At 32.6% G+C, this 13,129-nt stretch overlaps 1 protein-coding gene across 1 annotated transcript; it reads right to left on the reverse strand.

Moving 5' to 3' along the window:
• Window positions 1-10,019: 10,019 nt before the first annotated feature.
• Window positions 10,020-12,839, reverse strand: LOC148609479 (perlucin-like protein). The gene is made up of 6 exons (XM_088540549.1): window positions 12,778-12,839; window positions 11,983-12,289; window positions 11,448-11,521; window positions 10,686-10,773; window positions 10,338-10,553; window positions 10,020-10,082 (listed from the first exon to the last, which is right to left on the reverse strand). Exons 2-6 carry the CDS (start codon window positions 12,278-12,280, stop codon window positions 10,075-10,077), a joined length of 684 nt encoding a protein of 227 aa, XP_088396675.1. The 5' UTR covers window positions 12,281-12,289; window positions 12,778-12,839; the 3' UTR covers window positions 10,020-10,074.
• Between the last annotated feature and the right edge of the window lie 290 nt (window positions 12,840-13,129).

Genomic DNA, 13,129 nt, shown 5'->3' on the forward strand with positions numbered 1-13,129 from the left:
GTAATTTATTTTGCCGCAAATTATTGTCCTTTTGAAAGAATTTCCCGACACTTTTCTCCCATTGATAAGGCCTAGGCTTTTTTCCGTTTACATTTGTAATTTTACCATACCAGTTTCTGTGTAAAATGCTCCGTAAAAAATCAATTATCTACTTTTAGGAATAAATGTTTTGTGAGAGTAATCATTAATATTGGTTTTAATGTTTGCGTTAACGATAACGTTTTTGAAACTGCTATAAAAATATCAGTAATGTCTCAGTATTGCATTAAACAATAAAATAACCATAACATTTGTTAAACTTTTATTATATGTTAAGGTAAATATGTACGGTGTCTGTATATACATTATAAGTTACTGTTTAAGCATTTTATCGTTTACCGTATATCACAACTCTAGACCTATATATTGCAAACTCTATATCACACCTCTAGACCTATATCATATATCCTATATCGCAGCTCTTTACGGACCATACTTGAAATATAGTTAAAATATATGATATAACGAAAATGACATTCACATGTGGAATCAACCCTCGACCTATATAACCCCGCGGACCGCTAACCCTTGAGGATATAGTTGATGTAATAGATCAGTATATGGCACTCTCCATATCGATTCTTTTATTTATCGCAGCACGAGGGCTAAAATATCCCAGCCTGGGGGTTTAATAATCATAAGAGGTGGTTAATTAATCGCAATAGAGGAGTAAATTATCGCAAAAAGGGGAATATCGCAGCATGGGAGTTAAAATGTCATAACAGGGGCATAATTTATCACATAAGGGGGTAAATTGTCGCCACTTAGGGCTAGAATTAAATAACAGGGGAGTTAAAAAATCAAAACAGCGGGGGTAAATTAGCCCAGCAGGGAGGGGGGTTTAAAAAATTGCAACAGGAGATTTAGTTATTATAGCAGGTTGGTTAAAATATCGCAGCAATGGGTTAAAGCTATCATAAGGGGGATCAAGTAATAGCAAAAGCTGTAAATGCGAAATACCATAAGAATTTACATGACCAAATCCCATATTCTGAACATATTTTTTTTTTATTTGAGCAACTGAAAAAAAAATATCACTACGTGTTTATACAGGACCAGGGCAATTTTACCAGACATGTTTGTCGGTCTAGCAATGTTCTGTTGTCACTGCACAAGGTGGTTAAAATGTCCCAGCAGAGCGATTATATATCGCAGCAGGAGGTAAACATATCAAAGCAGGGGCTTAGAATATCGCAGCAGGGGATAAACATATCAAAGCAGGGGCTTACAATATCGCAGCAGGGGATAAGCATATCAACGCAGGGGCTTAAAATATCATAACAAGGGGTTGTTCTATCACGGCAGGGGGTTAAATACTATAACAGGGATGTTAATAAATTGCAGCAGGGGGTTTAAATTTTACACAGGGAATGAGTAAAATAAGACAGCATGGGGATAAAATATCATAACGGGGTAGTGGATTTATTGCAGAAAGGGGGTTAAAGTACCACAGCAGGGGGTCACAATATTACTTATTATGATAATTAAAGAGAAAGATGTAAAAAACATCATTGTTTGTCAAACTTATTACAGATTTGAAATACAAGGTCATTACTTTTATCTGAATCATTTATATGCTTTTCTAGGAAAAAACACTCAAACCTCTATAATTATTAAAACAGCTGAAAAAAAGCTTAACATTACCGTAATAACGTGTACTTGACAAACAATGTTTTTTTTTGTTTTTCCTTGGTAGAAATGCAAATAAACTTTTCTTTTTCTATGTTTAAAATGGTTTGAAATAAAAAAAACAAATACAACATAAAAGTTACAAAGATTGTCTTTCTTTCGATCAATAGTGTTAATGATATTTATCAATTATAACATTAATGTTCGTTTTTCCTTTACTCTAAAGTAATTGTTTTTAATCCTATAACATAATTGAAGTATGAATGGTCTATTCTGTAAAGGTCTACTGGTAAAATATGAATGTAGGACGTTTCGGCCATTTTGGACGCTTCGGACTAGGACATTTGGCCTGGGACATTTCAGTCTTGGACGTTTTGAAAGTTTTGACGAAGTGGATGTTTCCGTCAAAGAATATTTATTTCTAAGGTAGTTGCTCGAGTTTCATTAGAATATGATAAGAAGGTTAAGCGTGGTAATCGCCATTTAAATAAAAAAAAATAGTATGTCTTTCTAATTGATAAGTTGTCATAACGTCTTAGTTTGTTTGTTATTTCCAAAAGAGCCCCACCCTTCCCACAATATACATGTAATTAAGGAAGCAGGATTCAAGAGGGTAAATACCTGTAGCTTTCACTGTAAATATTGGGGAGTGCGCACATGAGAAGAAAAAGTGTATGACACTATATGTACATGTATATTTTTTTTTTATATTGTCATCTATCTTTTTCCAGAAGGAAAAAACTAAGTCAGTTATTTTCACCTTAATGGTTGTAATTAGTAGTCTTTATTAAATTATGTAAATGTTTATTCTAATATATATGTATTACAAAATCAAATCAATAGCCTTGTAACTATATTGAAAAACACAATTATAGCAATTATACAACAGCTACTGTGCTTTAGTAATCTTATAGACATTTAAAAAACCTTCATGCAATGTCTTTGCTATATACAATGTTGATTGGTATTCCTTTAAACAAAAGGTGTTCAGACCTTACATTATGTTATTCATAAGGATGTAAAAATAAATAAAACTATAGCTCAATACGCTTTTCTTGATTTTTGGTGCCTGTTATATCAACAGACACGAAAACATACAAAAAAAGCATGAATACTGAACTGCAGAAAAAAGAATATAACTTGTACTAACTTAACAAGTTAACAATTATAAATTGCCCCGTAATGTAGCATTTCACAATCCTCCTTGCTGTGATATCTAACGCCCTGCTCTGATATGTTAACCCCCCTGCAGAAATATTTTAACCTTCCTATTGTGATACTTTGCTACTTCTGGCTGTGGTATTTAACCCCCTCTGCTGCGATATTTTACCCCCCCCCCCTGCTGCGATTTTTTAACTCCATATTGAGATATTGTAACCCCCTGCTGTGATCTTTTACCCCTGTTATTTTACCCCCCTTCCTGCAATATTTTAATCCTCCTGCTTCAATATTTTATCGCCCCTGTTATAATATTTTACCCATGCTGCAACAAATTTAACTACCTGCTGCGATGCAAAACCTACAGTTGCAATATTAAATAAAACACTCTGCTCAAATGTTTTATTTCTCTGCTGCGATGTTTAAAACCCTATTGTGATATTCTAACCCCTTGCTGCGATATTTTTACATCACTGTTTTGATGTTATAACCCCCTGCTATTTAACTCCAACTTTTATATTTAGACCCCTGCTGTAATGATTAACAATGTAATCCTCTTGCTGCGATATTTTAACCCCCTTGTTTTGATAAATTGACCCCCTTCTGCGATATTTTAATCCTTCTTATGACAATAAACCTCCCTGCTGCAATAATTTAACCACTGGTTTGATATTTTATTCCCTCTATTGTGCTATTAAAATCTCTTTGTTTTATTCAACTTGCGGTAGGGATCAAAATATTGCGGGGGTTAAAATATCTTACACGGGGTCAAATTATTATAAGGGGTCAAAATTTCGCTGTGGTATTTAGACCACGGGAACAAAAAATTCAATTAATAGCATAATAGTAAATTTATCACGAGCTTCAACACTTCGTCGTCAAAAGCAATAACCTGAATTCTTAAAAAAAAATATATTCTAGATTTTTTAAACAGGTGCTGTTGGTGCTTCATAGAAAAGACGACGTACTTCGAACCCATCAAAGCTGTGCACAGAAATATTTTTTTGGACTAAGAATGGGCAGCGAAAAACTTTTTTTATTTATACGAAACCAAGTTGCGTGAAATTTGATTCCTTATTAAGACAAGACTTACAAACTCATAATATAAGATCTTGTCTCAAAACGAGCTCATGCGTAGAAAATATTTGTCCAGGGTGAATATACAGATGGACAGAAATGTGTTCGTAGCGTAAGCCCTCTTTTACGAGTAGGTGTAAGATGCTTATTAAAGAAGAACATCATTTGAAATTTTCATTTTAAATACAATCCAAGTTCTCAAAACATGAAATGACTGTCAACAACTCGAAAAAAATAAAGATGGTGTGCATATCATCATATCAACCTGCATATAAAAATAAAACCCTAAATGATACCATTTTTTTTTCATTTTTTAACAGACAATGAACGGACGGTGAAGAAGAATTAAGCAATATGACCGCATCATATGAGAGTATTAAAACTCAGAATACCAGTGAATTAATTGAAAAAAAAGTTATTTAGTAATGATAATTACGGATCGTATACTGACTTTATTGTCATTACGGATGTTCCAACAGGTCACTTCCGTTGTTGTCTTTGTTGATATTTTTGTCAAGTTGTTGTTCTTTAAAACAAATGTTGTAATGATTTTGTTTTACTTAACTATCACGCAATTCTGAAATTATTTGAAACACATTGTATTGTTAACAGTGTATCAGGTTATACTTCCGCTTCTTATACAATAAGTGTACTTTAATACTATTTTTTGGTATCGCAAATGTCGGGAAAAAAACACTTGTTACTCCGTAGTGTGATTAATTCAATGTGGATCCTGACAAATTCGAAAGATCTGACTTTATATCTGATCTGATCAGAAAGAACGAATATCTTTTAGCTAGATCCTTTAATCTATAACAATTTCCGCTATATATGTGACGTATTATCTTTAAACAATTCTAATGTCGGGGATTTGATACAACACATCTACCCCAAAGTATTTGAGATAAAGGATACTACAGACACTGTGAAGTCAGCCTCATATTTTGACCTACACTTAGAAACTATTGACCAAACTTTACGACAAACGTGATGACTTTTCATTCAGAATTGTGAACTTTCCTTTCATCTTCGGCAACATCCCTTCAGCACCTGCGTATGGAGTGTTTATATCACAACCCATACGTTATGCCAGAGCTTGCCGAAACTACGCAGACTTTTTGTATCGCGGTAGAGGTCTAACAAATAGGCTTCTGGAACAGGGTTATGTTGCTACAAAATTGAAGTCATCACTACAGAAGTTTTATGGTCGTCATCATGAACTCGTGGATCATTATGATGTATCCATCAGCACCATGAAAACTGATTTATTCAACGGGTCATAGTTTTTTCTTTCCTCGTTTGTCTACCAAGGACTTGCCTTTTTATGAGCAACTTGGCGGGTGTTTCTAGAAAAACAGAGGACTCTTACCCTACCGGTGCACCTCGTCCATGCTCCCAGTTTTTAATGGAGTCCGAGTTGCTCATTTACTTTGGTTACTTTGTATGTATGATTTTAGTTACTTTATGTTCTTTGTTGTGTGTGTCTGTTTTCCATGTCTGGTCTTTGTCCCTGGATTACATTCTTTTTATTACCACTATAACCTTGGTTCCCTTGATTACTCTTTCACGATTCAGAGTCCAAAGACCTGAGGAAAACTGTAATTCCAATGAGAATTGAAATCATGTTTCCAAAGAGATTACAATGTCCGTTTTTTCTTTTTGAAACATGCGTGCAACAATATCGAAATTTACAAGTTATAAAACTGGTATTTGTTTGTATTTAATTGCTATCATACCTATGTTTTCCGTCAAAACTAGGTTAAGATTATTATGTGGTTAGTGCTTTATGACCTAATAACGGACTAGTTCCTCTCTTCGTTCTAATGACAATTTCCATTTATTTTCTGTATAGATTTCTATTGTTTGAATAACATTTTAATACCACATTTGTTTGCTTATTTTGGAATGAATGAATATATAAAATAATTAGTAGGAACGGTGCAAGATTATATTTAACAACAGTCTAGCATAAGTTATGGAATGTTTGTCCAGACCTCCGAAAAAAGGTTAACATACGCAAGTGTCAAACATTTGTGTACAAACATGTGTGTATGGCATTCTGTTTTACTCTACAGAGCCTTCCAAAAGATTACAATTTAAAATTATCCAGTAATCCGTCTAGCGACCAAAATCCGAAACTACTAATACACGAGTCGTTGCAATTCTAAGTAAAATTCTTGCAAAAATAATGTTGTACCAATTATAGTGACTGAATTTCATAGGTAGATACTTGACCCTACACATCAAATAGTACAGTGTTGTAGATAACAATGTTCTCTTCCATGTCACAGAGGTCATAAATTTGGATTAATTCCTTACTCCTGCATTGTATAAAGAATGCAGTTTCTGTTTCAGTGTTTTGTATGCAGTTTATGTCGCACAGTTGTATTTAAAGATGAGTCAATGAGTGTACCAGCGTAAGTCACATCACACTTCTTCTATTTGGAATTTTAATTTCACCTAGTTTGAACTCGAATTCGGTATGATTTGTACTTTCTTTTGGTTAAAAACCAGACATATCTAAAATGGAAAATTATTTTTGCTTTGTACAAGACAGTTACCCCGTATGTTCAAGCAAATGGGTTAACAAGTCAGAATCTCCTTGTATCAAGGTGTCTGCCAAGCATTTTATTGGCTTGGTTATTTGCACTCTTCATCAATGGCCTACTATTCAAAATTATGAATACAAACTTAGGTTAAAATAAAGAAAATTTACTTACCGATTCTTCTCGTAGATGATACAACTGTGCTAGTATAACAAAAGACTTTCTACAGTAGGTATAGTAAACCATTTAGCCAAATGTTGTCAAAAGCATTTTCATTTTCTAAGGAAAGCAACATATATCAAGAATTGACGTTCAACATAATGGCATATTGAATCTATGAAGAAGAATATTTAAGAATTGGCGATAATAAATTTTTTTTCTATTGAAAAATAACATAAATTTTCCATGTGCATATTGTTTATTGCGCGACAATTCTTATAAATTAATTTTAAAACATATTTTTATCTTTAAATATGAGAAAAGTAGCTCTGAATTTAAGTGAAATGGGGCGTGTCGATATTTTTCTATCCATTGAGATATAAAAAAATTATTTTAACCAATCAGATTACAGTATTCATCTCAAAATAATGTATTGTAAGTATAGAGCTATAATTCTTTACAATGCAAAATTGAAGAAAATGAGGCTTTAAAAAAAGTTCTGAGATTCAAGAATTTTCTTCATCTTCTCTTCAAGATATCCAATGGGTGGGGTAATGTCATGCACGTGTTGTCTTCGTTTTTACCTTTACAGATAGGCATATTCATCCCATGACGAAATTCAATTTTAAGTACGATATTATGAAGCTTTTTTTAAATATTTAACATCTTGCTTCTAAGCTTATTTAAATGTTCATTTTGGATTCCGGCAGGCTCAGGTGTATTGTTGCCCTCCAGATTGTTAGATTATTCATAAATTTCATTTATTGTGATATCACCTTCTATTCCGAAAAAGAACATTGGATGCTAGTGTCATCTTACTCGTGCACTTTTGGGTCCACTCAGTTGGATGATAATATAAATTACTTAAATGTTAACCCAATAGCTGATATATATTATTATCAGTTGTTGCCTTCGAATGTTCTTCGCATTGTTTCAGACTTTTATAATGTCTTTGTTTTCTGTTCAGGTTATTAAATAAGTGCTTCAAAAGTTTAATAAAGTTTTGAATAAAGCTTTATAGATTTTTGTTGTTTACGAACATTTTTTTGTCATTCGTAAACAGCAAAAATCTATAAATGTTCGACGAAACTCACCGATGTCTATTTCATTTGATGGTTTCATCTGTAAAATTTTTCATCTCGCCAAAGTTTCTTTTCCAGAAATCTTCCCTTTCTTAAACTCTCTAATTTTTTTTACAACAGTATGATGAACTGTTACTATTCCTAAGTCTATTTTCTTCTATCCATCACTTCCATGCTTTTCTCTGTTTAAAAAGTTTAAGATATGGTCTGTATTAACCTGCCAGTATGCTTGAATTCTAAGAGACATGCAATTGATTAGTCAAGATGTCAATAAACATCTACCTCGGTAAGTGTAACGTCCGCGCAATTGATCTCGAAGTTCAATAGTACATCTATTTAAGTTTGGTACAATATACGCTCAAATTCAACTGCTTTTGTCAATTTCAGTGTCCTTTTATTATAACACCTCCCATATTCAATGTAGAGACCTAAGTGTACTTCTCAAGAGTATACATGCAGTGATTAAAAAGTAACGATGAGTGATTGTATCACGACTAGTGTGAACCTCTTTGATAATTTTTATAAGGGACATAATACAGTGCATAAGCACCCACTGGTCAAACTTCAATTGGCTATCATTTTCTACTTTGCTTAAATTTTCATAAATAATAATTTCAGATAGTCTAGCCACTTTTGTTAAGATCTCTTTAACATTTTAGTAATGGTCACATGAGCACCTTTGTTCCAGGAATGTCTTAACTGGCCTATCAAGTTCAACAGATTTATCAGCATTACCATCAAATAAGACAATGCATTTTTACGCGTTGTTTGACACCCATGAAATACATCCTTCGATTCCCGATCGATATAGCTTAATGTTTGAAGTCTTATTAGATAGTGTAGAGAAAAATGACTAAATGCAATATCATTTTGTTCTTTGCCATTGTATTCGATATGCATGTTCGGATTTCGTTCAAAAAGTTTTAAATGCTGTTTCGATTTGTTTTGCTTTCTTTTCAGATCGAACAGGGAGTTTCTTATTGGTCTTAGGTCATTAACATAAGTAAAGATAATAATGACTTTTTCAAAAGTATTGCGATGGTTATGTCCATTCCTTGATTTTATCAAATTTAACATGTTTTGATCATTAAAGTGGCTGTCCGTTATTACTTATGATTGAATATTATTTATTTGATCACGGTCAGTTCCACTAATGTCCGTTTTAAAAGAATCGTGGTCACTCATCGTACTATTATGCTATGAACCTTAAGTCATGTAAATCCAAAGTCTTATCAGAATGATAACGTTGGACTAGAATTTACCACAAGTGTACGGCCATGAGGTGTTTATATATATATATATGTATTGGATGAAACGCACATTTTGGGGTATTCCTATAATAATCCTGTTGTCCATGTGTTTTTATTTATCTTTTGATTGAGTTAACAAGGTGTGCTTACCAGTCGCATTTAGACTTTGAGCTAACTTACAGAAAAAGCGAGTAATCTTCCGAAATAAATACAGCTTGTTGTCTTTTTATCTATTTGTTTTGGTTGTTTTATTTCCTATTTGTTAAAAATGTTTGTATTCTAGATCTGTATCGACCTTAAAAGTTGAATCTGAATTCAACAGATTTTCATACTTCGTTTTATTGTTGTATTTACCCACCATTGTCCCAAATTATGGAGTGGGTTGAGCGCAAACATGTTTTACTCCGCCACATACTTTATGTGCCTGTCCCAAGCCATAAACCTGTCGTCCAGTGGCCGCGTTTTAATGTTCATTGTTAATTGTTTAATGTTTTTCTATGGATTAGGTCGATTTGTTAGCTTTAATGAATAGTATCACTTCATTTATTTTTCGGATTTTTTAGAGTTTGCTTTGTGGTATGGTTTTTGTAATCATTAAAACCATGTGGTGACCTGTAGAAGTTTATTTGATCGTTGCATAAATGTTGGTGAATGAATGTCCCATTGGCATTCATATCACATCTCTATTTCATATCAAATCGTGTTGTTGTGCACTAAATTATCGGAATAGCTAAACTCAAATATTTAAGTTCATTCCTAAATTCAACTATCTTGGTGTATATTTCAGATCTCTTGTTCTTCTCTATATTACATTTTCCAAATTGAAATTTGAAAGTAGGTACATGTATAAAGTCTAAGATCAGACAATTTTTGCATATCTGGGAATGTTGTTTTCGGGATTTTATAAATGACACGATATTAACGACGAAATGTTTGTGCTAGTACTTTTGATTTACAATTAAGTTATAACATATGGCCTTCCATATTCTTTGCGAGTTTGTGTTTAAATCAATAATAGAGTTGTTTTTTTGTGAAATAAATTAGACAATGGCACATTTTGTAAGAGTAGTAACAACATGTTTGCTTTTCTTTGTAGCTTTATTCGAAACTTTATTGAACTTCTAAAGTTTCTATTCAATAACCTGAAAAGAAAACAAAGAAATTAAAAATCTGAAATAATCCAACAAAAATATTCAACGACAATTGTTATTGCTAGTCTGAACATGAAAAATGGAACATGCAATACAATATTTCTTTCATAGATTCGTCTATAAACCAATGAATAAATCAGATTTATGAAATCGCATGATTATTCAACAATGTTTTGGGCGTATCAATTTGCCCTTTTCTACAATAAGAATTAGTACTGGCTTGAGATCAAGTTTTATAATACTTACAAAAGTTACTCTCACATATGTAGTAATAGCTTGAAGAACATGGGTAATCTATCCATAGACCGTTGTAACCACTATGCAACATTGCCACACAGTTATAACTGCTTCCTCTTTTACCATAACTAGAATACCATGGTTTATATGTAGAGAGTGTCTGATCATAACTCCACCTATATTGTCCTTCAACCAGGTCCGTCAAACCGATCCAGTAATAGTAACCTGTAGTAAGACACAAATTAAATTGTTGCATTTATAGCATGTGAATCAAATCCCTGTCAAGCATATTGAATAAAAGAACAAAAGAATATTATGAAAAAAAAATGCTAGATTGTTACAATAGTTGATACATACTTCGTGATGGCATATTCTTGTACAATTCTGTGTTTTCTTTTGCGTTGGTTACTTGTGCCAAATATCCTCCCATTTCTTTGCAATTTCTCTGTGAAAACAGGTAAAATTTCAAGCAATTATTTTATTTAAAGCATCTACACAAGATAACTAGACATTTCAAGAAAAGTTGTGTGTTTGTTTTTACCTTCGAACAAGATGCAGATGATTTCTGTAATATTTTAAAAGACCACCATGACCTTCACATTTTTCAATTTACCCCCAATGAGTAGCCCAAATAATATTCTTTTTTTTTATTTAAGTAGGTTTTGATTCATAATTCGTACGGATTCTCGAAATACAAATATCGGCTCTCCACGGAGGGCGGGAATATTATATCACGACTAGTGACGTAAACAAACACACTCTAAAGATTGTTGACACGACTAACAACGTGAAGTAAAAAACAACCAAATTTATCGAAAACAAGAACCAACAAAAAAACCAGTAGTATTTTGTTGTTTTTATGTCAAAAAATATGTGTTTTGATTAGAATAATATAATCAGAGCTAGATATTTTCCTATGCTGGTTAGGGTTTTAAATAACAAGTTGAACAGTGAGGAAGGATTCTTACCTTGGTATATGTGCATGTACATCAAGATATTTATAATCATAGTTTTTAGGGTATCATACTTCATGTTACATGTATGTTATTATCAAATCACTGTCATACTGCCTCTTTTATTCATACCCTAATTATTTTTGTTTTGTCAATTACTACATACCTCAGCATTAAACCAATTTGTTGTCGTAGTACCATAATAATAGCAATGCCCATTGTATTTGTGCCACTTAGACTCTACAATTAATAATATGTACATTTAATCTGGTTCCCTGCTCAATATCATAAGGACAATATGATCGCTGAAAATGTAAACTCAAATCACCGACCATGGATCTGCAACAGTTTATTTATGAAGGTACCACACCGATAAGGAAGAGTTATCTCAGATTTGTTTCAGAATCAGTACTGGAATCGGACGTACTCTAGATCTATAACATGCTCATTATTTCCGTTAATGGATTGTATTTACATGCATTTAGTAATTCGTATCTGAAACGAAATCTTATCAGAATAAACTTCCTGGTTTTTTTTCCAACTTTCTTGTTTTTCTTTTCTTATTAAAACATTCCGTGTATTTTTACAAAACATGATTTTACAAATGTACTTGTGATTCTCGTTATAATGTTACATTCCATTGAGTCTCAATAAAATTATTCTTATGACTAAAAACGATACATGAATGTTATTCAACTGACTCTTCAGATCCTTTCCTAAAGCTTTGAAGTCGTCATATACTGTCCTTATCTTACTGTCAACTGCAACAAGGGCACTCTTGGCAGTTTTAAGCTGCTTCCCAACGGATAACTTGATGAAGTTAGTTAGATTAGAATTGTCAGTCTCTAACGACGAAATAGTCTTCCCTAAATGGTTCCTCATGTTTATCAGGGCTCTGCTGGACTTATCCAAATCTTCTTTTGCCTCATTAGAGAGGTATGGAAATGTTGCTGCTTTGCGAATAAACAGTACTAACACAAAAACTACGGATATCAGCATTTTACCAACCTGTAAATATTTAGGGTCTTTGTTCAATCAATTAAAATGCAACAAAACAAATCATGAAAAGAAATGAATTTCAAAACGACACTTCATTATCCAATATATGCTTTATAACTCATTAGGACAACATGCTACTGCACCATCACCCATTGACCCCTGTCACATACAAATAGTACAACACATACACACATTGTTCCAATACCCTAAAAATAGTACGACACATACACACATTGTTCCAATACCCTAAGTTTAACGGTTTACTTTGCAAACTTCATCGCAAGAAAGTAAAACCATGAAAGATGCGGTTGTTAAATTAACATCGATTTTGTTACAAGCAATTATCGCAAATCGGAAAAACACAGTCTATTCGGTGACAGTAAAAGTGTTTTATTCGAATTTGAGGTTTCTAACAGACAGTCCAAAGCGTAAGAAATATTGAAATAATAAGTATGGTTCCCTATTAGGACAATAATTTAATAAAGGTTGTTACTGACCTTGTTTTTTGTTAATTGGTGTTCCGTATGCAACAAGTTGCGTCCGTCGTTGTCTTGGTTAATATTTTTGTCAGTTTTCTCTTTTATAAAACAGATGTTCTAATGATTATTTATAAGTGTCACGCAATCTTGTAATCATTTTGAAATAGTGTAATTCTAACAGTATATCTATTCATACTTCCCCTTATTACAAAGCAATAGATTTTGTATAATTCTACAATTTTGGTATTGAAGTTTCGTTATAAAAAATAATGAATAAAAAATACATTTGCCCTTCAATCTTTACGACGAATTTTTCTTTGATCGAACATATACGGGTTCGGAATATAAAAGAAAGAAAGTAAGCTAATTG

Source organism: Perna viridis, chromosome 8 (genome assembly GCF_037379345.1).
Source record: "Perna viridis isolate PV_CMFRI_1.1 ecotype Kerala chromosome 8, ASM3737934v1, whole genome shotgun sequence".
NCBI classification, from domain to species: Eukaryota; Metazoa; Mollusca; class Bivalvia; order Mytilida; family Mytilidae; genus Perna; species Perna viridis.